The sequence below is a fragment of the Mirounga leonina genome, unplaced genomic scaffold, assembly GCF_011800145.1.
Source record: "Mirounga leonina isolate KUSES-001 unplaced genomic scaffold, KU_Mleo_1.0 Mir_93, whole genome shotgun sequence".
Taxonomy (NCBI): Eukaryota; Metazoa; Chordata; class Mammalia; order Carnivora; family Phocidae; genus Mirounga; species Mirounga leonina.
The window spans coordinates 18,107,577-18,131,834 of NW_023270854.1; the positions used below are offsets into that span (position 1 = coordinate 18,107,577).

The 24,258-nt window shown below is 34.6% G+C and overlaps 1 protein-coding gene across 2 annotated transcripts in view; it reads right to left on the reverse strand.

Annotated features, from left to right (window-relative positions):
* WDR7 (WD repeat domain 7) overlaps nt 1-24,258 on the reverse strand; it is a 347,094-nt gene that overhangs the window by 210,379 nt on the left and 112,457 nt on the right. Inside the window, exons 17-19 of one of the 2 annotated variants that reach the window (XM_034995695.1) lie at nt 21,137-21,235; nt 18,532-18,650; nt 16,722-16,845 (exon numbers count right to left, since the gene is read on the reverse strand). In XM_034995695.1, coding sequence (XP_034851586.1) covers nt 16,722-16,845; nt 18,532-18,650; nt 21,137-21,235 — 342 coding nt within the window. The remainder of the gene's footprint in view (nt 1-16,721; nt 16,846-18,531; nt 18,651-21,136; nt 21,236-24,258) is intronic. The other variant, XM_034995694.1, reaches the window with a different exon arrangement.

A 24,258-nucleotide genomic window follows, 5' to 3' on the forward strand; every position in this document is an offset into this window, starting at 1 on the left:
AGAGAATAAAATTTTAAGACAGATTAGCATACTTTGAGTAAAATCCCATCATAGAAATCTCTCTATACTGGCTAAGTCTTTGTTAACAGAGTTTTCTAAAAAAGATGAGTTTAACATCAGTAGTTTTGAGCAAACATATATAATCAGTAGATACAGATCTGTGGTTCCCGGTATCCCATTTTTAAATAAAAATAACTATATTTACGTCCCCAAAGTCATGAGACCACCTGAGTAGAAGGGGATGGGTTAGATGGTGGGGTAATAAAGAAATCTTCAAGTGGAGATGGAATTAGACAGATATTCTCCCAGTAAAGTCGATGAGTAGAGACCACTTTTTGTGGTCCTGTGTATAGGGGTCTTAGGAATCCCATCAACTGGGAGAACTATGGATTATACATTATATCTACATTTAAATTACATTGTTATATAGTATATCCTATAATCTGTATGATTCCGGTTATAAATACATTCAATGAGTTAGCCAAATGGTACAGTTTTAAAATCAAACTGAAAAATTTTACCTTCAAAATACATTCATAAGTATTACATGATAAAATTTCTGTTATATTCATAGTTTCTATTTAAAACTGTGTTGGGGGTATTAGCTAATACAGTTGTATAGGAGAAAGCAGTCAGAAGCACAGTAACTGAAAAAGAAAAGGTATTCCAAATAATATTCCAAATAATATGATTATATATACCTGAAAAATCCAAAGAATCAATGGAAAAACTTATATAATCAATAAGAAAATATTATAATAGTATCAGGCTATATAACTAACAAAAGTCAATGGCATTCATCTATACAAACAAAAACCAGTTAAAGGGTGTAATGGAAGAACAATAAAATTAACTACTTAAGCAACAAATTAACAGATGTCCAAAATTATACAAGGGAAATTTAAAATCTCCTAAATAACAAAAAAGTAGATCTAAACAAATGAAAAGACATTACTATGTTCCTGGATGGAATCCAACATTATAAATTCTCCCTAAATTGGCTTATAAATTAAATAGAATCCTAATAAAAATGCCATCAGGTTTTTCCTCCTCCTGGAACTAAACAAGTTGATTATAAAGTTCATTTGGAAAAACAAGCAATAGCCAAGAGAACCCTCAAAAAGAAGGGCTAGGGCCTTAATGACTAAATACGAAAATGTCAATTAGCCACAGGCCAATGGGACAAAGTAGAAAAATAAACAAAACTACATATAGAAACTTAGTATATAGTAAGTGCTTTGGAGTGCATAAGCAGATAGCTATATAGGGAAAGATAATATCCATTCTTCACACCATTAAGCAGGACCAATTCCAACTGACATATATGGGACACAATACTGGAAAAGATAGAAAACATGGAGAATTACTACAGCAAGGAAAACTCTCAAAATTATGACATAAAATCCTGAAACTATTAAGACAAGGAGTCAGTAAATAGGATTATGAGAAAAATAAGAAACACATAAGCAAAGTAAATAGAAAAATAACCAAAATATATTTGAACCTTATAGATAGAGGTTTAATCAAACCATCCCATGTAAAAGTGACCCAGAGATATGAACTGTTAGTTTGAAAGAATTACAAAAGACATTTATATGAAAAGATGCAAAACTCATTCCTAACAAGAAAAATACAAAATAAGACAATTTCATTTCTCACTTATCCGAGTCACAAAATTCCAAAAGTATGACATACACTCCATTGGAATTGATGTGAAGAAACAGGCCCTTATACATAGTTCCTAAGAATGCAAAATGGTACAACTCCTACGGCAAAGAACTTGGCAATATCTGACAAAACTAGACATACATTTATCTTTAGACTCAGCAATCCCACCTCTTGAAATGTATCCAAGATATACTGTCAGCAAATGAAAAGACATATGCACAAGTCTATTCACTGCAGCCCTATCCATAATATCAAAAATTGGAAACAACCTAAATATCCATCAGTAGGAAACCTGTTGGAAAAAAGATGGTCCACCCACAAAATGGAATACCACACAACCAATAAAGAGGCAGAGGGCATGTCTCTAGTACATGATCTCCACGATATGCTGTTAAGTGAGAAAAGCTAGGTGAAGATACACTAATGCGTATGTTACCATTTAGGAAAGGGGGTATATAAATGTATGTATTTGCTTATGTTAAAAAAGTGGAGCAAAGAAAGAACAGTCTTTTCAATAAAAGCTGCTGGGAAATCTGAAATCTGAACATCTACCTTACACCATATACAAAAATTAACTCAAAATGGTTGAACAACCTAAATACAAGACTTAAAACTATGGAACTTTTAGAAGAAAACATAGGAAAGCTTCATGATATTGGATTTGACAATAATTTCTTTGATAGGATACCAAAAACACAGGCAAGCAAAAATAAACTGGACTATATAAAAATTAAAAACTTCTGTGTATCAAAGAACACAATCAATAGAGTAAAAAGGCAATCTATAGAATGGGAGATGGTAATATAAGTCATATATCCAAAAAGGGGTTAATATCCAGGATATGTAAAGAACTCCCACAACTCAACTACAGCAAACACAAATAATCCAATCAAAAAATGGACAAAGGACTTAAATAGACATTTCTCCAAAGAAGATATACAAATGGTCAACAAGCATATGAAATGATGGTCAACATCACTAATAATCAGAAAAATGTAAATCAAAACCACAAAGAGATAGTACTTCACATCTATGAAGATGGCTGTTATCAATAAAACAAAAACTACAAGTGCTGGTGAGGATATGGACAAATTGGAACCCTTGGTAATGCGGCGGGAATGTAAAATGATGCAGCTGCTGTGAAAAACAGCATGGTAGTTTCTCCAAAAAATTAAAAACTAAATTACTACATGATTCAGGAATTCCATTTCTGGGTATATATCCAAAAGAACAAGAGCAGGGACTTGAAAAGGTATCTGTACTCTCATGCTCATAGCAGCATTATTTACTAAAAGGTGGAAGCAACTTAAGTGTCTGCTGACAGATAAATGGATAAACAAAATGTGGTCTATACATAAAAGGGAATATTATTCAGCCTTAAAATGGAGGAGATTCTGACAATTGCTATAACATGGCTGAACCTGGAGGACACTATGCTACGTGAAATAGGATGGTCACAAGTACTGTATGATTTTGGCTGCACGATGTATCAGAGTCGTCAACCTCAAAGACAGAAAGAGAATGGTGGTTGCCAGGGATTGGGTGGCGGGGAGAGATGGGGAGTTGCTGTTCGTGGGTACAGAGTTTCGGTTTCGCTTTCACAAGATGGAGATGTTCTGGCTCACAGTTCCACAACAATGTAAATATATTAAACACTACTGAATTGTACACTTGGAAATGGTTAAGATGGTGAATTTATGTATGCATTTTATCATAATTATAAATATTACAAATGGGAGGACAGGAGAATAATCCCTAAACTAAAAAGTAATGACTATTTTCAGAGAGAAAGGAAATAGAGTAAAGGGCACAGGGAAGGAGAGAAGCTAAATTTCTCTGAATATACTTTATTTTGTTGTTTGACTTAGGAATTATGTAAATGTTTTATATCACCATAAAAAATACATTTTAAAAATGTCAATCTAAAAATTGACCTATGTAATTAAGATTAGAAAACGCTCTTGAAAGACATATTTGAAAAAATAAAATAAAATTGGAAGTAAAAAATAAATAATTGAAAGTGAAATGAAAACAAATGAACCTAAATGTGTATTACATGGGTAGTAAAATCACACAGAGGAGCTATTCCCAGGGACTTTAACCATAATTCAACTACTCATCTTTAATGAATTGTATCCTAAGGACAAGAACTGCAAAACAAATACAAAAACACCACACAATGTTTATGGTAACCATATTGTGGTAGTGCTGACATTATTCTGAACTGCTGTATGTTTATTGTGGAGGAAAAGCAGATTAATGATTACATAGATGTTATTTAGAAACAAGGTTGTAAAAACTGGGGAAGTAGACACAGTAAGGAAATTAAGTAAAAATTCTAGTACTAAATTTAATAGGAAGTATCAATATACACTCAAGATATTATATATATTTTAAGATCCAAACAGAAATGTGTAGATGTGTCCACCAGAATGACCAAATAACAAAGAACACATCTAGCACTCAGTTTGTGAGTTAAAATACCATTTCCCACTAAAAGGATGAGGGCCCCTACATGCTGACTCAGGCATGAGTCAGGAAATGCACACAATGAACCTAGAAATCCTGTCAGCAAGTAACCCATAAAAGAGTACTGGTGGTCAATTCGAAAGGATTCGGAAGTCAACTACAGAGGCTCCCACTGACCAAAGACAAAACAATTCGAACACTCCTTAAATGAATAACTATAATGGATCACAACATAAATATGTTTTAATCCATAAATTCATAACCCTGCTAAAAAGTAAAACAAATCACCTCAAGCATTTATCTGGTCATTCCTGAAGTGTAGCTCAGGGAGGGTATCAACTAGTGATAAGGGTAAGATTCTCCTTAGAAAAGTATTCTGGCTAACAAATGAACAGGGCATGTTAGAATTCAGATTATCAGGATTCACCACTCTAATGAAAACAAAGGCAGAGATGATCACAGTACAAACTTCCCAATTCATACCACAAACAAATCACAAGGAAAAGCACAGGAGAGAGGTGGCCAGAGACAAGTAGATAGATGGACTGACTGATTGACTGATTGATAGGAATCCAATGGATTAAAAGAAACATAAAAGACATATAAACCAACTGCAATATATGGGCTTTTATTTAATCCTAAACTGAATGAACAAACTGTAAAAAGGAATTATGAGACTACGAGGGAAGTATAAATATTGAGTTATTAGATAAAATTAAGAAGTTTTAATTATTTTTGGCATTTTAGTGGTACTGTATTTATGTGTGTGTATGTGTGTGTGTGTGTGTATATGCATGTACCTACTTATATAAAAAGAGCCCTTGCTTTTAAGATACAAACTGAGAAATAGATAAAGGGATATTGTATCTGAGAACTGTTTAAAATGGGGGGGACAGGTGTTTGGAGGGGTACACATAAAATTAGACTGTCCATGAGTTAATAACCGTTGAAGCTAGGCACCAGGTACATGGAGGTTCATTATATTACTCTCTACTTTTATGTATGTTTGAAATATTCCGAAATACAAAGTTTTTAAAATTGAATAGGAAAACACATATATATTTTATTCCAAACTAATCTATAAAGTTATGCTTGGCATTCAAATAGATCATTTCACAACCCATCCTGACATCTCTATGCAGCAATTCCAAGAGGAATTAAGAAAAAAAGATTTACTGATTAGTAGTAAAGGTTAATACAATTCCTTTAAAATGATCCCTATTTGATGTGTTTTCTCCTCTCTACCAATCACTACTAAAGATGCTCAGCATATAATTAATAGAAAGGAAAAAGGTAAGCCTGCTTTTGTAAGAAGCATTTAAAATATGCTTTGGTCAAAAACAAAACCAAACAAAAAAAGTAACTCATCTCTGTTATCCTGCTCATATGCCTGCATAGTTACCTTCAAGAATGAATATTCCTGTTGTGCATCATGATCATCCCATGCAACCCACAGGGCCACAGGCCATGTATATAGCCACTGTTTTTAAAAAAAGGAGGTAAGAATGTACAGAATTGCGTAAGAACTCCTTAACCAAAAATTCAATCTAAAACAAAATCTCTTGTAAAATCGGTCTTTAAATATTTCGGATGAAGGGGCGCCTGGGTGGCTCAGTCGGTTAAGCGTCTGCCTTCGGCTCAGGTCATGATCCCAGGGTCCTGGGATTGAGCCCCACATCGGGCTCCCTGCTCCTCCCTCTGCCTCTGCCTCTGCCTGCCACTCTGCCTACTTGTGCTCTCTCTCTGTCAAATAAATACAATCTTTAAAAATATATATATTTAGCATAAAAGAAAAAAATAATCAACTCAAATAACATGCTTAAGAAGGTATACAAGTAAATTTACTGATTACATATATACATATTATAGAAACATCACTGCACTTATGCCTTGGGGAGGAAGAAAGGGATATCTAAATTAACATACTGAGCCTAATCCAATGACTATTCATTAAGTCACATGGGCAAAAAGTGATTACTATAGAGGTTTGTCAAGTGGATCATGGCTATTAAAAGATGACTGAATATATATAAATCCATACTCACATTATACAGATAAGTTCTAAAACCAGACAGTTGGCCAATCATATCTGAAAGATTAACACATTTTAAATCAAAATAATAGAGTATGTATCAAACATTAATGTAGTATATTTAAAACCGTTTCTGTGCTTCCAGGAGACAACTATTTCAGTTGAAAGTACATACTGTGCTAGCACTCCCCTAGGTACGAGCTGTGATGAAGCTCTGTAAGACCACAGGCATTTGCTGGAGAAGCAGCAAGACTGTTCTTCACCGGATTCCATACAGAACCGTAAGAGTTATATAGAAACTAAAGGTTCCTGCATAATAACAAATTTTAGGAATTGCCAATATATAAGGGCAAGTCTGTAACCCTGCCCTGTATCAGGTGTATGTGTGTGTGTATGTGTGTGGGCGGGTGTCATTTGTTAGAACAAGAGGCATTTAGGGAACAAATAGTGAACTAGTTTTTGACTGTGCTAGGGAGAACCTCAGAAGTCAAGAGAAGAGCATGAGGGTTTCGATGTATAAGAAACAATTTATTTTTCACTTAAAAAAAAAACCCAAAGATTTAAACTGCCTAAAGAAATTACTTAATGTTATTTATCTGTTTTATATGTAAGTTTACTATCTGAAAAGTTTGAAAAACATAGATTCGTTCATTCCCCTCCTTTCACATAAAAAGAGACTGAACTAGATAAGGATGTGCAGAAACCTGGTGATCTCTGGGCCTTACAGCTATTGCTCGGTGAAGCAGGACAATGTGTCAGATCTCCTGATACCCCTTTCTATTGGACTTCCCAGCTGGTAATCTGGTTCCATAAATTAGTTGCTTATCTGTCATTAGAAAAATCATTTGAAAAAACAGTATTTTTCTCCCTAAGTATTGTCATCTGACTGAGAAACTATGAAATGAATGTATACAGATCCTTGGTTGAGGAGGGAGTAATGTTTGAGATAATCACCTTTTGAAACCCATCTCTCCTGCCTCTTACCCTTCCATTTGAGAATCACTATGCTGGAATTTCTTCCCCACAACAGTGGCCAGTGATGAAATGGAATGGGAAAGACTTCCAGCCCCAAGTGCCCAACCAACTTCTATACGGGAAAAGCTTGGGATGGTCTTGGAATCCTGATCACATCTTAAAATAGGTCACATCTGAGATTATGTGGTCACTTTAAACCCTACGTAAATATGTTATAAGAAGCACCACGATGCTTTAGGTTAAGACTACAAATGCTCAACCCTCTACCTATCACCCAGAATTCAAAGATTCATTTCTAGTTCAGTTCCTCTGACTTTGATATTATTTGTTCTGAAGACTAAGCTTTGCTTTAAGAGAAAGAGCAAACAAGCAAAAATCAAAACCAAACCAAACCTGAGTAAGACCTGCCAGCCGCCCTCTAGCACATAAAATAAAGAAATAGCCTTCTTCACTTCACGTCTGTGATAGAAAAGTGTCTATAAGCTAATTTATGTCTCTGTAACCATGAGCTATGCCAGAATTTAATACTGTTTAATTATTAGAGGGATGCTATTTCATTAGACATCTTAAAATCAGCAGGAATATTCGTGTAGTAAGAACCATCCCTCCTCTTCCATTTCCATTCCCTAGAGCTGAGTGTTCTTTAGTACAAGTACACACTTCAGATGGAAGTCTCATCATCATTTTTCAGTAAAATGTAAAGTCCTTTCATAAGGCTTCCAGAAACAGAACTGTGATTACAGCGCAGACATTAACTGTAAGCAACAATTTTTAAAAACAGCAAGCAATAAAATAGGTGGTTGTGGCTGTTTTCATCACTAAATCAAGCAACGAAAACCTTTTCAGGTGATGAGTAAGTTGTACAGAACAAACACAGAAAATATGTACAGAAAAATTACAAAAATACTAAGTATTGTTACAGATGACTGGATTGGCATTTAACAGGCTGAAAGAAACCAGATCAATCTCAATCTTGCTGGGGTCAATTCGGGTGCTCAAACCAATAAAACAAATTTTTTTTCTTTATGTTTGTGTACTAGAAGTGCTAAAATATTAACCAAGTCTGCAAATGTCATGCACAATAAAACCATTTATAAATATTAAAACACTTATCTGTATCAAAATCTGCTTAGCAAAAAATAGATAGAGTAATAAATCATTAGGACAATACTAAGGAAAAATAAAATATAAAATACCAAACTTCCCTCCAAAAAAGCAGGAAGAGGAAGGGAAGAATGGATTCAGCAAAGATATTTTAGTATACTTTGATCATTTTCATCCCAGAACTTAAAAGCAACACTCGAACAAAATCTACAATTAGCTATTACAATTAAAATATCACAGGTAAAATAGGTTCATATAATTTTCTTGCAATAACAAATTACTATTTTCCTTCCAAACTATAGACTATTCTGTCACATTCAGATCACAAGGCTTCGAACTAAAATATTAAAACAATGCACTTAAATATAACATCCAGTCAATAAAGAGATAATAAAATTAGAAATATGGCATAAAATTATAAATGTCTCACAATCCAATCAAAACTGGATGTGTGCATGCATAGAAGGCGCCCAAGACTTAAAATATCATAGGATAATCAACTCTGCTTTTTGTTCTGTAAAAACAAGTTGAATAGGACTCTGACCTCCTGTACTGGAATAATCTGTACTAGAATAAGGAAAATTTATATTTGAAAGCTTACTAGACACTAGTTCTATTACAAAGACATGTTCCGGTATTCGTGGGCAGTGTTTTGTAAAGTACTTTATTTCCATTAGCATTATAAATTTTTGTTCCTCAGCAAATCAGCAAGAGACTAATGGCACAAATCAATATCATACTCTTCATAGCAACTAATATTAGGTCATTTATTATAGCAAAGGCCACTAGAAACTCAGCTAAAGGTATATCAGGCATTTCAATTTGAAGACCATTTTTTTTTTCAACAGTGTGTCACAGGTTCAATGAGTTTTTCTTTTATAAAGTAGTCTTCATAGGCTTAAGAGCCTTCAACTCCTTAAAGCACTAGTAAGTATACAAACACCCCAAAGAAAGTGAGCCATGCCTCCTAGGGGTCCTGCCACCAACTACAACTCTAGGAGAGGTAACCAATTTCCGCACTGAAGGGAGGGAGACAGACTCGTGAAAGAGAAAAAGAAGGGGGCATGAGAAAATAACTACAATTATTTCAAATCCTTTCAGCTCCAGAAGCTTTTCCACAGAGGCCAGGGCATAAGAGAAAGAAGCAGGCAAGGAGTGCCCCACTTACCGGAATCCCCCAATTCCTCACTGCTATGCAAGGAAGAAGTGACTGAACCCCCGGCTCCACTCCTGCTTTGTTCCACAGGCTGGAAACTGCCCTGGGGCTCCTGGTGAGAACTGGAAACCAGGCTGCTGGCTATCTTCCTATACAGAGGACTTCCCTGGCAGCGTGAAGTTCCTTATTCCTGTGGAGTTCCTAACCTACAGCACTACCTGACAATAGAGTTCTGTTTGCTTAGAGGTAAGGTCTAAATAACCAATGGATCCAGATGCTTTCATTTTTAATTTGCCATTTTACTACTATAATTTCCAAGACTTGTAAAAAGGACTTAAGGACAATTGCAAGAATATTACATATCACCTCCAAGAACTCAAGTCACATGGAACTAAAATTTTCCTTTAAATAGTTGAGACTGAGGAAGAAGAAATTTTGTTATTCTATTAGGTTAGTAGCCAAATATAGATAAGTACAACAGTTTAATGCTGTTAAATACATGATCAGTCTAGAGTGCTTACACTTAAGCCCCACAGCTCTGACACTCTAGAAGAAAAAAGAGAAACAAATCCCGTAGGTCCCCACTTAACACTGCAAACAGATACACAAAGACACAGTGCGCTTTGCATAATATAGTTTGTCTTAAGACAAACCTTTCTGCCTCTCAATATAAAAATTTCCACAGAACATCAAGTGCTTTTTCTGTAGATCACTTATTCATAATTCAGTACTTTTCCTTTCTAATCACAATGCACAATCACATCCAACTGGCTCCGTGAACACGACAAGGTAACAACCACAGATATTTCTGAGCAAACCTCATCCTTTCGTTTCAGCGGATTTGCAAAGTAGGCATTCATTACAAAAGGGCTATTTTAGAATTCTCAGTTCTTTGTAAACAACCAAATGATTTGCCTTTTCCCCAAATCTAATTAGAATATTTTTTCTGAAAAAGAAAGATACACCCGGAATGCAACAAAAGACCCGAGAAAGTAGTCAAGGAAGCAGAATGTGAGGAGTCCACAGAGACACCACAAAGTGCTTTACACTAAAACTTCGGGATTTTTTTCCCATCAGAGAGCTCTTATTCTTAGCCAATTTACTCTTATTTTATACTTAACTCAAATAAGTTTGGCTGCCTGGCTTCCACACTCCCAGAACAGTGATAACAGTAAATTAGACATCAGGGGCAGAAGCTCCTGGGGATGAGACAAAACAGCCCACCAGCAAAAATTGGTAACAATTCCTAGACAATAAAAAGAGGAAGAAGGAAAGTTATCTTTTGAAAATATGAAACGTGAGAGGCATTTCAGTCTGGGTTCTTTTATGTTCAGATAAACAATTCTACTCTCTTCAATAAGCAAATGGTGGTAATTACACAGCATGGGCCAAAACAACAACTCTGGCTATTGGGAAGATGTTTAAAAAGCCAGAGACATCTTGAAATATTTCAACAAAAAGAGTTAACATTTTTTAAAAATCCAAGCATTTAGTAACTTTTAAACCCTCAGTTATCTAGAAAATCATTCCATAATAGGCTGTTAGAGAGTTCCAAATAACTGAGGCATATATAAAAGAGAAAAAAGGAAGGAATGCTGTGTTGTTTAAGGCCTTTTGGGGGTGGGGAAGGAACTCACTTAAATCCTATTTAGCAAACCCCGTTCCTAGCCTTTTCCCATCCTTTCCCCAGCAAACCCTGAAAATATCTGCCTACCACAGAATGCATTAATATTTAAATTTTTACTAGCTACAAGAGACTTTTCCACTACCTCTATAATATATAGTTCCATCTTACCTTCTTGTATATTGTTGGGTCCATCCACATTTGTGCTCAGAATGACCACTACCCTATAATCATCAGAAAGTGACTTCAATTCCAGGTTAAAATAGGTACTACAGTGTGGCTTGTTGAAAGTCAAACCCAAAACATTTACTAGGAGTGTCTTTCAGTGAACAAAGAAATCCTATTCTGTTTCCAAGGGGGGATAAAAAAGACGAGCCTAACCCTGGTAACCTTAGCACAAAAGGAAGCTAAAAAGGCAGAGACTCGATAAGAACAAAGGATTGTTCTTTCTGATGACATCAATACGTATTAAACACGATGTGTTACACATCCTTCTATCAATATCTGAGATGATAAATTTGCAAATTAATACTACATTGGTCATAACTGCATAAAATTACAATAGCACCCTCTTTAGAAGAGATTTTGATTTATATAATGGTAGTAACTTTTATGTGTTTAATGTTTCTGAAATTAAAGGAGGAGATGAGCCACAGTGCGCAAGCAGAATACAACGTACAAGAAATAATTACGCTTGTGACCTCATGCCCTATAAGGTCACTCTGCATCACAGGCCAAAGGAAATCAGGAACCATCAGCATTTACCTCCGAGTAGCCACTGCCTGGAATGAAGGGCAAGCGCGGGTATATTTCATAAACTAGCAGGAGCTTGACCTCATAAAAAAGTCAATTATCAAAATGCTACATGTAGAATGTCACAAAAAGAAATACATAAAAGTGGGTTCTACAAAATATCTTCCCTTCAAAGTAAATCTGAGACAACTTCAACATTTCATCTTCATCTGAATTATAACACATTTCACAAAATAACAGTAACTCTTCCTTAGTAAAAATAATCAACAGAACTTCTAAAAAGTATTTTGTAACATAAAAGTGATTATAAATACATGAGAAAGAGTGATAACTCCGAAAACATTTACAATATTTATATAAGTCACTATCACAAGAATGCATGCAATATTTAGAATTCCGGTCCTGTAACCATTAGAGTAAGAATCATAATGCACTTATCCTCAAATTTTCTATCAGAAATTAGGCATCCAAAGTTTACATACAGCCTGCCTTTATAAGGGATAAAATGTTTCCTAACACGTTCTGGGACAGAACTCCATTACCTGAAGCAAAATTCTCATATCACCCAAAGAGGACTTGGTTTTTATGAAAATTTGTGAACTGGCTTTTCAGTTAAGGCAGACCATTGCTCCTTTTTCCTCCCCAGTGATTTCTGGTCTACTGCCAGAATCTCTGAGCAATATAAATTCAAGTGAATTCTGAGGCAGTGACAATAAGGAGAACAAAACGACAGAAACCAGCACAGCAAAGGAAAGGGGACGGTCAGCCAACGTTCACTATGTGTATAATCCTCTGTGCTGGATGCTGTACAGGAAGTTTCTCCTTTACTTCTCTCCGCAGTCCTAAAAAAACAACTGGCTTCTGGCCCATTGCTTTCCTTAGGTTCTCAGACAAACCTACAAAAGGCTTTTATTACATAATATACCTAAATAAAATTCCAGAAGACCCAGTCACTATGACCCGCTGACTTGTCATCTTAGTCCCAGCTCAATTACTTACTGGCTGTGAAGCCAGAGAAAGGTACTTCCCACTTTAAACCTCAGGTTCCAGAGCTGTAAAATGAAGGGCTATCACAGCCCATCAGCCTAGTATGACATTCTGCTCTTCAAGCAAAAGCATTTTCTGAGTCTCAGACAAACATCTAACAAAGGGACTCTTAGACCAAGCTCAGTCATAACTTAGGAGCTGCCAATACTGCTTAGGTAATTACTGCACATTTTAAAATGCTTAGCCTGATTAAATTATTAAGAAAATATCTGATGAATGGTGTATTTATCATAGTGCTTAATATTTTACCTACTTTAATAAGAAGATTCCTATGCTAAAAATAGGTTTTAAGTTCCTAAAAGAATGTTTTATGCTGTTACCTTGCTACGATAATCATCTTCTCAAACATTAATGATCATGGTGGAGGCGACTGCATTACAAGCACGTTATGGCAGGTGTGGCCTGTCCACCAGCTGGCTCTATAACCTTCTGATCCCTTTGGACAGCAAATCTGTTCAACAGCCCTATGTGGCCATTTCTCATTTGTTGTATGCTTTCTTCTCCTTTCACACATTCAGAATCCTTACTCCTTCAGCTTGACCTTCTTTTATTAAAAGAGAAAGCTCCCAGTAAAGCAAACTAATTTTACACTCAGACAATGTTAAAGTTCCAGAACAGATTACTATATTATAGAAAGAGTTGTTAGTGTAAGCTATTTTAGTTATATGTAGACTGCATGTTTATTCTTTCACTAAAAATACAGTAACAGGAAGTGGTAAGATTAAAATTTTAAGTAAGCCAGTATTCAGTTAATTCATAAGGAACTCCAGGATACTATAACTAAAAGGACTTCAATTTACATAAATAGAAAGGTTTAAATCTGACCTAAGAACAATCTAGTTTATGCTTATTTATTTATTTTTAAGATTTTATTTATTTATTTGACCAAGAGACAGCGAGAGAGGGAACACAAGCAGGGGGAGCGGGAGAGGCAGAAGCGGGCTTCCCGCCAAGCAGGGAGCCCGCTGCGGGGCTCGATCCCAGGACCCTGGGATCATGACCTGAGCCGAAGGCAGATGCTTAACGACTGAGCCACCCAGGCGCCCCTAGTTTATGCTTATTTAAACAATGACGAGAACCATTTTCTTACAATTAAGAGTAATTTTCTTACAGCTACACGTTTCTGCTCCAATTTACTGTTGTTGTTAATATGGCTAGAAATGACATTGTGTGAAAGCAGGATTAGCTCAAATATCTACTCATTCCTCTACCCTGAACACCATTTTAAGATCTAAGGATGCTGGAGGAAGCAAGAAAGAATAACTGGTGATTAAGAAAATCAGTTTTGTAGTCTTGACAGTCACTTAGTAACTGAGGGACCTTAAGAAAGTTCCTTAATCTCTCTCGGCCTCAACTCACTCATCTGGGGGGTAAAGAGTGGGGGATGGTAGTGACACGAATGCCTACTTTACAGGCTTATTGCAGTGGCTTAATGAAATAACACAGACCAGGCACTTAGCAAAAGCCTAACAGAGAGTGTTCAATTAATGGTACGTATTGTCATTATTCTACTTATACTGTATCCTCTCTGGACCCTCTAATAGACCTCTCACCTAGCAACATATACATTTTCATCATTGCTTCGGGGAGTAATCTGAGACCATATTACACCTTTATCTTGTAGCTAACTCATTCCCCTCTTTCCAGGAAAAAATAAAATAAAATGGCATCCACCACCATTGCTAATGATACCTTTCTTCCCAAACTGTCAAGAATACAACACTGTACGCATCTTTGATGTTTTCCTCAGACCTTGATACATAATCTGTCATCAAGTCTTAGAAATACCTTTATTCCACTCTATCTACATTTAGTTCTGGGTCCCATATCCCCTCTGTAGTAGCTTCTCAGCTACGTATTCTACTTCAGTCCACTCTCCCAATGTAGTCCATTCCAAATAAAGGTGTCCTGAAACAGTTTCTCATACTTTCATAGCAGCATTGTCCTTTCAAAAGGATCTCTAATGATTTGCTATTGTTTCGCCTTCAACTTAGGTTTGTCCTTTAATTGGAGTATCTTGCTTCCTCCAGCATCCTTAGATCTTAAAATGGTGTTGGGGGCAGAGGAATGAGTAGATATTTGAGCTAATCCTGCTTTCACACAATGTCATCTCGTAGTTTGTCTTTAAATTGGGGCATCTTTTATTCAATAAGGTTTATGATAAGCTGATGAGCTAATTCTGTTTTTCAGAATATTATGAAGCTAATAGTCACAAGTGACTGAACAAATAGGACTGTTTAGGGTTCTTCAAATGCTCAAAAGCAAAGCTTTTTTCATCCTAGTCTTATTCTTTCAAACATTTTTTTACATTGTAGAAGATATAAAACCTATGCATATTTAAGTAAGAACTTTAAGCCTAATACCTTTCAGAGTCCATATGTTTAAAGACTCTGGTTTTTCAATTTCCTTTTATTAAAATGGAAAAATTCCCAGTAAGCAAATGAAAATCAATATTATCTCAGTAAATTCTGTTACCTAAACAGATTAAAGAATTTTAATTAGAGTTGTTAATATGGTTATATGTAAAACACATATGTGCATTTTTATAGATTATGAATGTATTTAATATAAAGTGCTTACCACAGCCTAGGCATTGTTCCATGTGCTTACCAAAGATTACCTCATTCCAAACTCAGAATAACCCTATAGTCTCACTATCCTCTTCATTTCATCTGTGACAAAAGTGAGGCTGAGAAAGGTTAAATATCCAAGGTCACATACCTAAAAACAACCACTAAAGTCACCACTGACAAACATCTGGTAGACTTACACCAGGTATAACAATTATAGTCTTTTTTTTTTTTTTAAAGATTTTATTTATTTGACAGAGAGAGACACAGTGAGAGATGGAACACAAGCAGGGGGAGTGGGAGAGGGAGAAGCAGACTCCCCGCTGAGCAGGGGGCCCGATGCGAGGCTCGATCCCAGGACCCTGGGATCATGACCTGAGCCGAAGGCAGATGCCCAACAACTGAGCCACCCAGGCGCCCCTATAGTCCTTTTTGAATCTTGTTTTCATATCCTTCTTATACAATCATGTATTGTCTGTCTTGACATGTATAGTGAGTATCTTATTACTAAGAATTTGGTATTGACAAAAAACATTCAAAATGAATCCACCTAAAACCTAGGCCAAATTTTCATAGTAAAAAGTTGTAAGTTTCATTGAGAATTTAACTTAAAAAGTAAAACTGATTTTATCTTATACTCAATATAAGAGTTTAAAACTTTAACTCTGAATTCTTCTTTAGAAGAATAATCAATCAAATGATGAATTGGGGATGAAGTATACTTTTCTAAAAAGAAAAAAACTACGAGAGCATAATACAACTTTTCTTCAATGACCACTTGATCTAACAGCAGAATCACAAAGGTTTGATTCTGCAAAAAATATTCAAGCTCTTCAACAATTTTTCCCAAGGCCTTTCCCAACCCATTCAAATTATTCTTTTGAAAGATGTGTCTGTCAAAATCCTTGCTAATTTTCTTTTCCATTAGTACACTGGTCTAACTCTACCCGATCTTTACTTCTTAAGGATTCATAATTCCAACTTGGAAAGGATCTGCACTTGCACATCATCAGATCGCTATCTACAAGTTGGCATCTGCAAACATAATCCTGCAATAGAGACAGATGCTACTGTTAAACAGAGTAGGAGTTTTGACTGGGGATTAATTTTATAAGAGGTCAGTCCATCAGAGAGTATTTAGATAGATTCTTTTAAACCAAACTCCAAACTCCCATAGGGATTCGGAAAATGAATGTGTAGAATTCGAGGATCCCTTATTTTCACTTTAAATGACTCACTTTCGTTGAGAGGCAGTAACGAGCATATCTGTGAGTTTTAGAACTTCCGTATGTAAACATGAAAAGTTTTGTAGAGAACTCTTACGTGATATGACATGGTCCATGTACTGAGGTAAATAAGGGGCCCAGGCATCGATGGCTTCTTTCCGCCCTGCCTGCTCAATTCTTCGCAGTTCAGCTAGAAGCAGGGCCTGGGCGGCTTCTCGGACCTGAGAAGGAAACGGAGCCAAATGAAAAAACAGGAAGCAGGTCAGTTGGTGAGGTGTTTAAAAACTAGAAAGTTCATCATGAAATAAAGCTAGGAAATATACAAGCCACATTTATTTACAAGAGAAAAACCACAAACCAAATAATTAAGTACTGAATAAATTGGATGTGAGCAAAATCAAAGACAATTTAATGAATGATCTCACTGAAAAATATTTTAACACTAATAGAATTATATTTGTACATTTATGCAACGCTGGGTTTAAAACTTCATTCTCCAAAGCTTTTTAAAAATGTAATATTCTTGCGCTTTAATTTTCACTTTAAAATTTCCATATAATTGTTAGTGTTAAAAGTCACCGTTAGAACTGTTAAACTTGTCTTCTCTTTTAGCCTGAAGAAATTTAACCTTATCTAGTGAATTTCTTTATATACTAAGTAGGTATTGTTTGCACAAATATATGTGTAAATCCGCACAATTCCTGTATACCTAAGACACGTTTAAACAATTTTCTTCAACAAATGGCAAAATATATTCCTGTGTAATGGCATTAATTCTATAGAAGGAAACTAGTTTTCAAAGTTACATCATTTCAGTTTGTCCTTCAATGCGGCACACATTTATTTTGCAGTTTTAGTTGAGTTTTATTTGGGCAAATTACCACAAGCATGGGGTTAAAGAAGCTATTCAATTGTCAAGTGGTGTATCAATTTATTAACTCTTTATCACTGAAAAGGTAACTCAGCAATGTCTGATAAGAGTTTGAATAAAAATTGTTTTTAATTATAACTTTTGAAGTGAATTCAAATACTACTCAATGCAAAACCATGAAAATTTTAGTATGCTACGATTCCACTTAGAATTGAGGGAAGGGAAACCAGATGGGGGAAATATTTATATTTGATAAATTTAAAATCTTAAATGATACAAACTTGCTATAGCTAGATAGATCAAATGCCATAATAAAGGAAATCTCTATCTATAAAACATTTCCAAGTCCCTGGTGATATTATATTCCAAGCGACGTCTAATACAGCATAAGTCCATTAACACAAAATAATAGCTACCATTTATTGAGCTCCTACCCTGTGTCAGGCTCTGTACTGTTTTACTTGCATTATCTGATTTGATCCTGACAGCAATCCCATGAGGAATACAGTATTATCCCCACTTTACAAATGAGCTTCAAACAGGTTAAGTAAATTGCCCAGGGTCACAAAGTTAATAATTGGCAGAATTGATATTTAAACCCGGGTCTCTTCGAATTCCAAAGACTTTCTTTTATTATAACACAGTATCTTCCATTGGACAAGGGCTATTCACTTAGAATTTGACTGATGTGATTATACCTCAGTGTGTGATTTTGGCGGGAGGTGGGTGTATGTATGTGAGCATGCATGTATGTTAAGCTATACAGAATAATCTCTATAGATACCAACACTCAAAGAAACAGTTCCATAAAGTATATGAAACTTTTGGTCAAATATTCACTGGATTAAAAAGTAAACACACAAGCTGGAACATTACTGTTCAGTATATAAACTGAAAAAAGTCATGAATCCATATTTTCTATCACATAATAAACAGGTGAAAAGAAATTAGATAAATATTAACCATTTCATTTCAAATTTACACTTGTCTACTGCTTTCATGTTTTTGTTTTCTATCCATAGCACATCAATGTTACCTCCAAGCATCGGTCTTGCCATCTCCGAGCCAGCATCTCTAGGAGTGGAGGCCTAAATTTATCCAGTCCCAGCAGGTCTGGTAGCATCACACAATGCATAGCAGCCAACTGACTCCATCCTGTTAAAATGTAACATATTACAAATACTTTAGCACTTTGGCATTGCCTAATTCAAAGATGTTTCTTTAAATATTACACCAAAAATTAAAAAGGGCAAATGTGCTAAATTATGTAATAAATGATTTCAATTTACTAGATATTTTATACAAATAATTATATCAAATGTAGTTTATCTCTAAATCATGTAGTTGATACTTATAAGAATTCTCAAAGTCTTAAATAAAAATAAACTTCCACATAAAGTATGTATAAATTCTACAAGGAAAACATATTTCTAAACAGCCCCTCTAAAAGAAAACATACTCAGGATTGAGAAAACATAGAAATAAACATGTACTAGGAGTTGCAGACTTGATACCACTTTCAGTTAAAAGGGCATTCACACAGATATCCAAAGATAGATTCATGTCTCTGAAGGCCTGGCCATCTGTGTATGACCATCTTTGTCGGTCAAGAGAGATTTCTTCCCTTGTCTGTCACAGGGCCTTTAATTAATACTTATTGATCTCTTATCTTACAAAATGAATCAGATATTTAATCACAATCATAACTGAGTACGTAATATAACATCAATTTTGAGAGGAAAAATGAATTCAGACATTTCATAAAATAAAAACCCGATAATCCAAAACTGACAACATCTTAAGTATCATTAACTTTAATCTATGGGAATAAAAGTTATTTTTTCCAAAATTCTAGTCCATAATATGAAACTTGATTGTATGAAGAAAACAAACAATTCAAGCCACTGCAATATCTAAAAGTAACAATATCCAGACATTCTCAAGTAAGCATTTCAACCCTGTTTTAAAGGTGTCTGAAAAATATATAGACAATAAATGCCTCAGTCTTCCCAAATCATGTATGAAGCCACTATTAATCCACAATAATTACCATTACCCTCTGAGGATAACACTTAAAGACAAATAATCAAGAATTAATGCAAAAAAACAACTATCTACTACCATATACAAGGTGAATTGTCTGTGATCACAGAATTTTAACAAATCAATGTTTTGAAATACTCTAAACTGCAGTTTTCTAAAACAAGAACCCTATCATAAAATTCAAAATAATTACTGGGATTACTTAAAAAAAAGAGAGAGAATAAGTGAGTAACAGATAAGCCACCTATCTAAAGATTCATCCTTTCGTAAGGAAATTCTCATTAACTGAGAATATATAATTAAATAATTAAGGTGATGAGCACACACATTTTAGATTCCAATTTATTTTCAATAGAGGATATATATACATATATAGAGGATATATATATATATACACATACTTATACACACACAAATACATATGTAAATATAAATTACAACCTAACAATTTCTTGAAGTGCTTCAATGTCTCATAAAAGTATGAAGTGTATTTATGAGCTGAATTTTAATAGGATAGTGATTCTCACCAGGTCCGAAGTCAAGAGCTTTTTTTTTTGAAATAACAAATTACTATCTTTCACAATAGCTTAACAAATTCAACCGTAATTATTTTTGCTAAAATCCAGTCTTAGCATACTAACCTTAGTATATGTCTATGACAGGTGAGCCAAACAAAAAATGAGTTATACTTTTGTGCTCCCATGTTTTCTTTCCAAATGAGTGGTACTTTGAACATGGGCTCTGTACTTTACAGATACTGTACCATTCTTTCCATTTGAATGGACTGGTAATAATGCTTTTTAGTGAAGAGTCAGAATCAATCTGGATTACATTTGAGATTTTGTAAATTTCCTCCTTTTTATATTATACATACTGGTGAAGACAGAGCCCACAATGAAGACCGTGAATATCACTCAGAGCTCACGAGTTCCGTTAGGCTTCCAGGCAGTATAAATAATCTTATAATGGCTCTTGGGGAAAAAAGGTTTGTGGATTCCATTCACATTTTCAGAGTTCCAAAAATACTTTCAACTAGTGTAACTCCATAGGGATAATATGATAGCCTAACTACATCTTAAAAATTGAAATTATGGATTTTTGCCTCATCCAGAAACAGAAATAGTAAGGAGGATAAACAGGTGAATTCCTCTCAGTTTATAATCATTGGTGCTAATCAACATTCTGAAGACTTCTCAAATGATAATGTAAACAGACCCCCTCACATTTCCCTCTAACCTCAGAGTAATGATACATGCAAAATAGATTCATTAGTTCTAACACCAGAGATCACATGGCAAACATCATTATGAAAACCAATCCACCTTTTAATACCTACTTCACATCAAAGATTAGCATCTTTGCGCTTCTTTAATGGCATTCTAGATTACAAGAAACACAGTTTACACCAGCCAGGAGTAGCATTACATTTTCATAACTGGCCCTTATCATTGACATTAGCAAATAAAGTTAAAACATGGAAAATTTAGGATCTCATATATAACAAAGCAGATAAATGTATAAACTGGATAAAAAGAACATGTCATATCAGAGTAAAGCACAGACTGAAAGGGAGTTGTTAGAAAGTTGAGAGAGAATACCTTCATTTACTAAGAAACAGGTATGTAAAGCAGGAGTAGAAGCAGAGTCAGAGCCAGAGTGGTCAGCATCAGACCGAGCGGAAATAACAGGAGCAGGAACTTGCAGAGAAAACAGAAGAAATAAAGAGGAGAGAATTGAGGTACAACGGCTTCTGAAAAAAAGCTCAGTATTAGTGAAGAATGAAAAACAAAGTTGGCAAAATATAGTAAATGGAGAACTGAAAAATGATGTTTTCATCAGGAGGGCATGATCGTTGAGGATTACGGCAGGGAAATGATATATTTTATTGAATAGCAATCACAGTGTAGTTCAAATTCCTCTTAAAACCAAAATCTATTGAATACTCTAATTTATCGATGTACTAATTAATACAAAAACAGTTCTAAAACAAGTAAGGCTACAAGGAAAAAATGACAGACATATTAAGAATTAGCAAAAATGTAATTCAATATTTAAAATGTATCACATACTGAAAAGTTTAAGTTGATCTTCATATTGCCAATTATATTTTTCTAATAATTTATTTCCTAACCTTATGTGTAAATTTTTTATTATCTCAAATCAACATCCACTGAGATCACTTCAATTTTCCACACTCATTTTATAAAAATACAATTTAAAATCTGCCAACTTATAAAGAATATATTTACCAAACAACTTTTGTGAGAAGAACCCTAACATAGCTTCATTTTTAATTTAAAAAATATTTTTATGATACCCATATTTTATATTATAAAAGTAATTATTGTGAATGTTCTAATCCTCATAAAATACATGCAACAACCCCACCCTACCCCCCAAAAAGTTATGTTACCAGGAAAATGTTTCAGCTTAAATTATCATATGAAAAGGCAAAAAGACCGTATGGCACACACATTCTACAACAGGAGGTCAATGTTAAGATTTAGAGGTCACCATGTGACACTTCCTTCCTATGGAGAAATTACCATATGTCATGCACAAGCATCTTCAAATTAATCCCTCTCCTTTCTTCTGTCATTGAACAGCAATAGGTTTGGGCTCCTGAACAGATTAAGCATTGTCCATTGAATGATATGTTTGTTTTTCATGCAGTGAAGTTCCTTTGTAACTACAGGACAGCTGCATGAAAACAACTTTTCATCATTTCCACACGAATGCATCATAATGTCAATCAGGCACGTGTGAGGTAGTAACCAGTAGAACTAAAAGTACATGAACAGTAATAAAAAACAGAAAATCCAATTCCATACACCCTAAGAAGCACATCTTGTAACCATAAAAGTCTCATCTGGGAAATTATAATTGCTTTTATTATCACAGACCTGTTTTTTATTCCTTATGAAATTATAATAATTTTATAATGTTATGTTTATGAACAAAACAGAGCTTTTCTTAACTGCACATTTCCTAAGATATAAGAATTCTACTGTAATCTTGCAAAGAAATCTCAAATATTTTTATGTTCCACTGAATAAATTTTTCATTTAAAAAATTTTTAATTACAAATTCAGTTATTATGGCCTATCAAATATTTACTTCCTCATGCAAGAAGTTGGCGAGCCTGGATGGCAGAGAGTGAATTTTCAGATTTTAGCTTTCATGCCACCAAAATTGTTCACAAAGTTCCTCTAGTGGTTTCCAACAACCGAGACACTTCTATGATTTCACTTTAAAAAAAAAAAAAAGGAGAAATTATTATTATCATCCCTGAAAAGGCTGTGGTATCTGATTTTACTCTTAAGTGAGAGGACAGTAGAGTGAGAGGTGAGGAAATTAAATACAAATGAGTAAAAGTTCAGGACTGAGTGATCATTACCCTAGCCAGGTCAAGTAAGTAGTGGGATTAAACTCCATCTCTGTAAGTCACAAACATAAAGGAAACTAGAAATGCTACTGAGAAAAGTGCTAGAATAAGCATAATAGGTCTTAACAGAATAATGTTTAATATATGTAAGTTTATTTTAATGAGAGAAATAACAGACTCTTTTTTGGAGTTCTGTTTAAATGACAGTATATAAAGAAAAAGCCATTTACATTTTCCTTTAATAAATTCTGTGAGCACACACAAAAAATCAAGAATACTGTAAGAGAGATCAAGGAATCAGATTTACTATGCTTTAAAAATCTTGGCATCACCACCAAAAAATACTTCATTCAGACTACCTCACAGCTGAGACTGCAGAACCTAGAACTACTTTTTATAATTAATTGAGAATATTCAAATTAACTCTGCTTGAGCTTTTAAAACTGTCCACAGGTAGAAAAATCAGCAAAAGAAATTTTAAAAAGTACCACCCCCAAAACAAAAAGCTCGAGGTTTAATGACTATAATAAATCTGAAAGAAGTCATATGTAGCACTGGATATTGACAATTTACAGCATAGAGCATAAGCAAGCATTTGGTTTCTTAAAACAAAAAAGCGATGTCAATTATCAATTGGCTTCTCTTATTAAGGGTTAGTAAAACCTAAGGGTAAAAGTCTCAGCAGAGCTTCAAGTGATGACAAAGGTGGTGCAAGTTCTATTGTTCTACGTAGGAAACTTATTAAATTTTGCAGCTAAGAGCCTCTTCAACTACTCACTATCACATGAAAAGACAGGCAAAGATAAACGAACTGTGTGACAACATACACACCCACACATATGCTCTGGCCTCCCGTTAAATAGCATCTACATAGCACTCAATGTTACAACACCCTTGGTTTTTGGTTTTTGAATAGGTCTCTTCCAGTCTTCATTTGAAATCTGACTCTGAACTCCATTGTTCCCTACTGTCATTGTGACTTGATAAATATATAAAGGACAGAAAGTGAACATACTTTAGGTAGCAAGTTGTTGTTCTAAACCTCATTAGCCTCCTGGTACATAAACACAAGTAGCCCTTTCAATACATTTTTCAATAAAGAAAATCTAGAAAGTTTTCTGTAAAACCAAATGCAATCCATAAAGAAGTTTTTCCAAAGCTTAACGCTAATAAATAAATAAAATTATTTAATAATGAATCACTTTATCTAAAGTGTTACAGGATAATCACAAAGCTTCGAGACGGGAGGACAGAGAAGGAGGCATTCCACACTAGGTCTGCCATTCAATTTAGAGATCTCAGAGCAACATCCGTCTTTTTATAAATTTCCTTTAT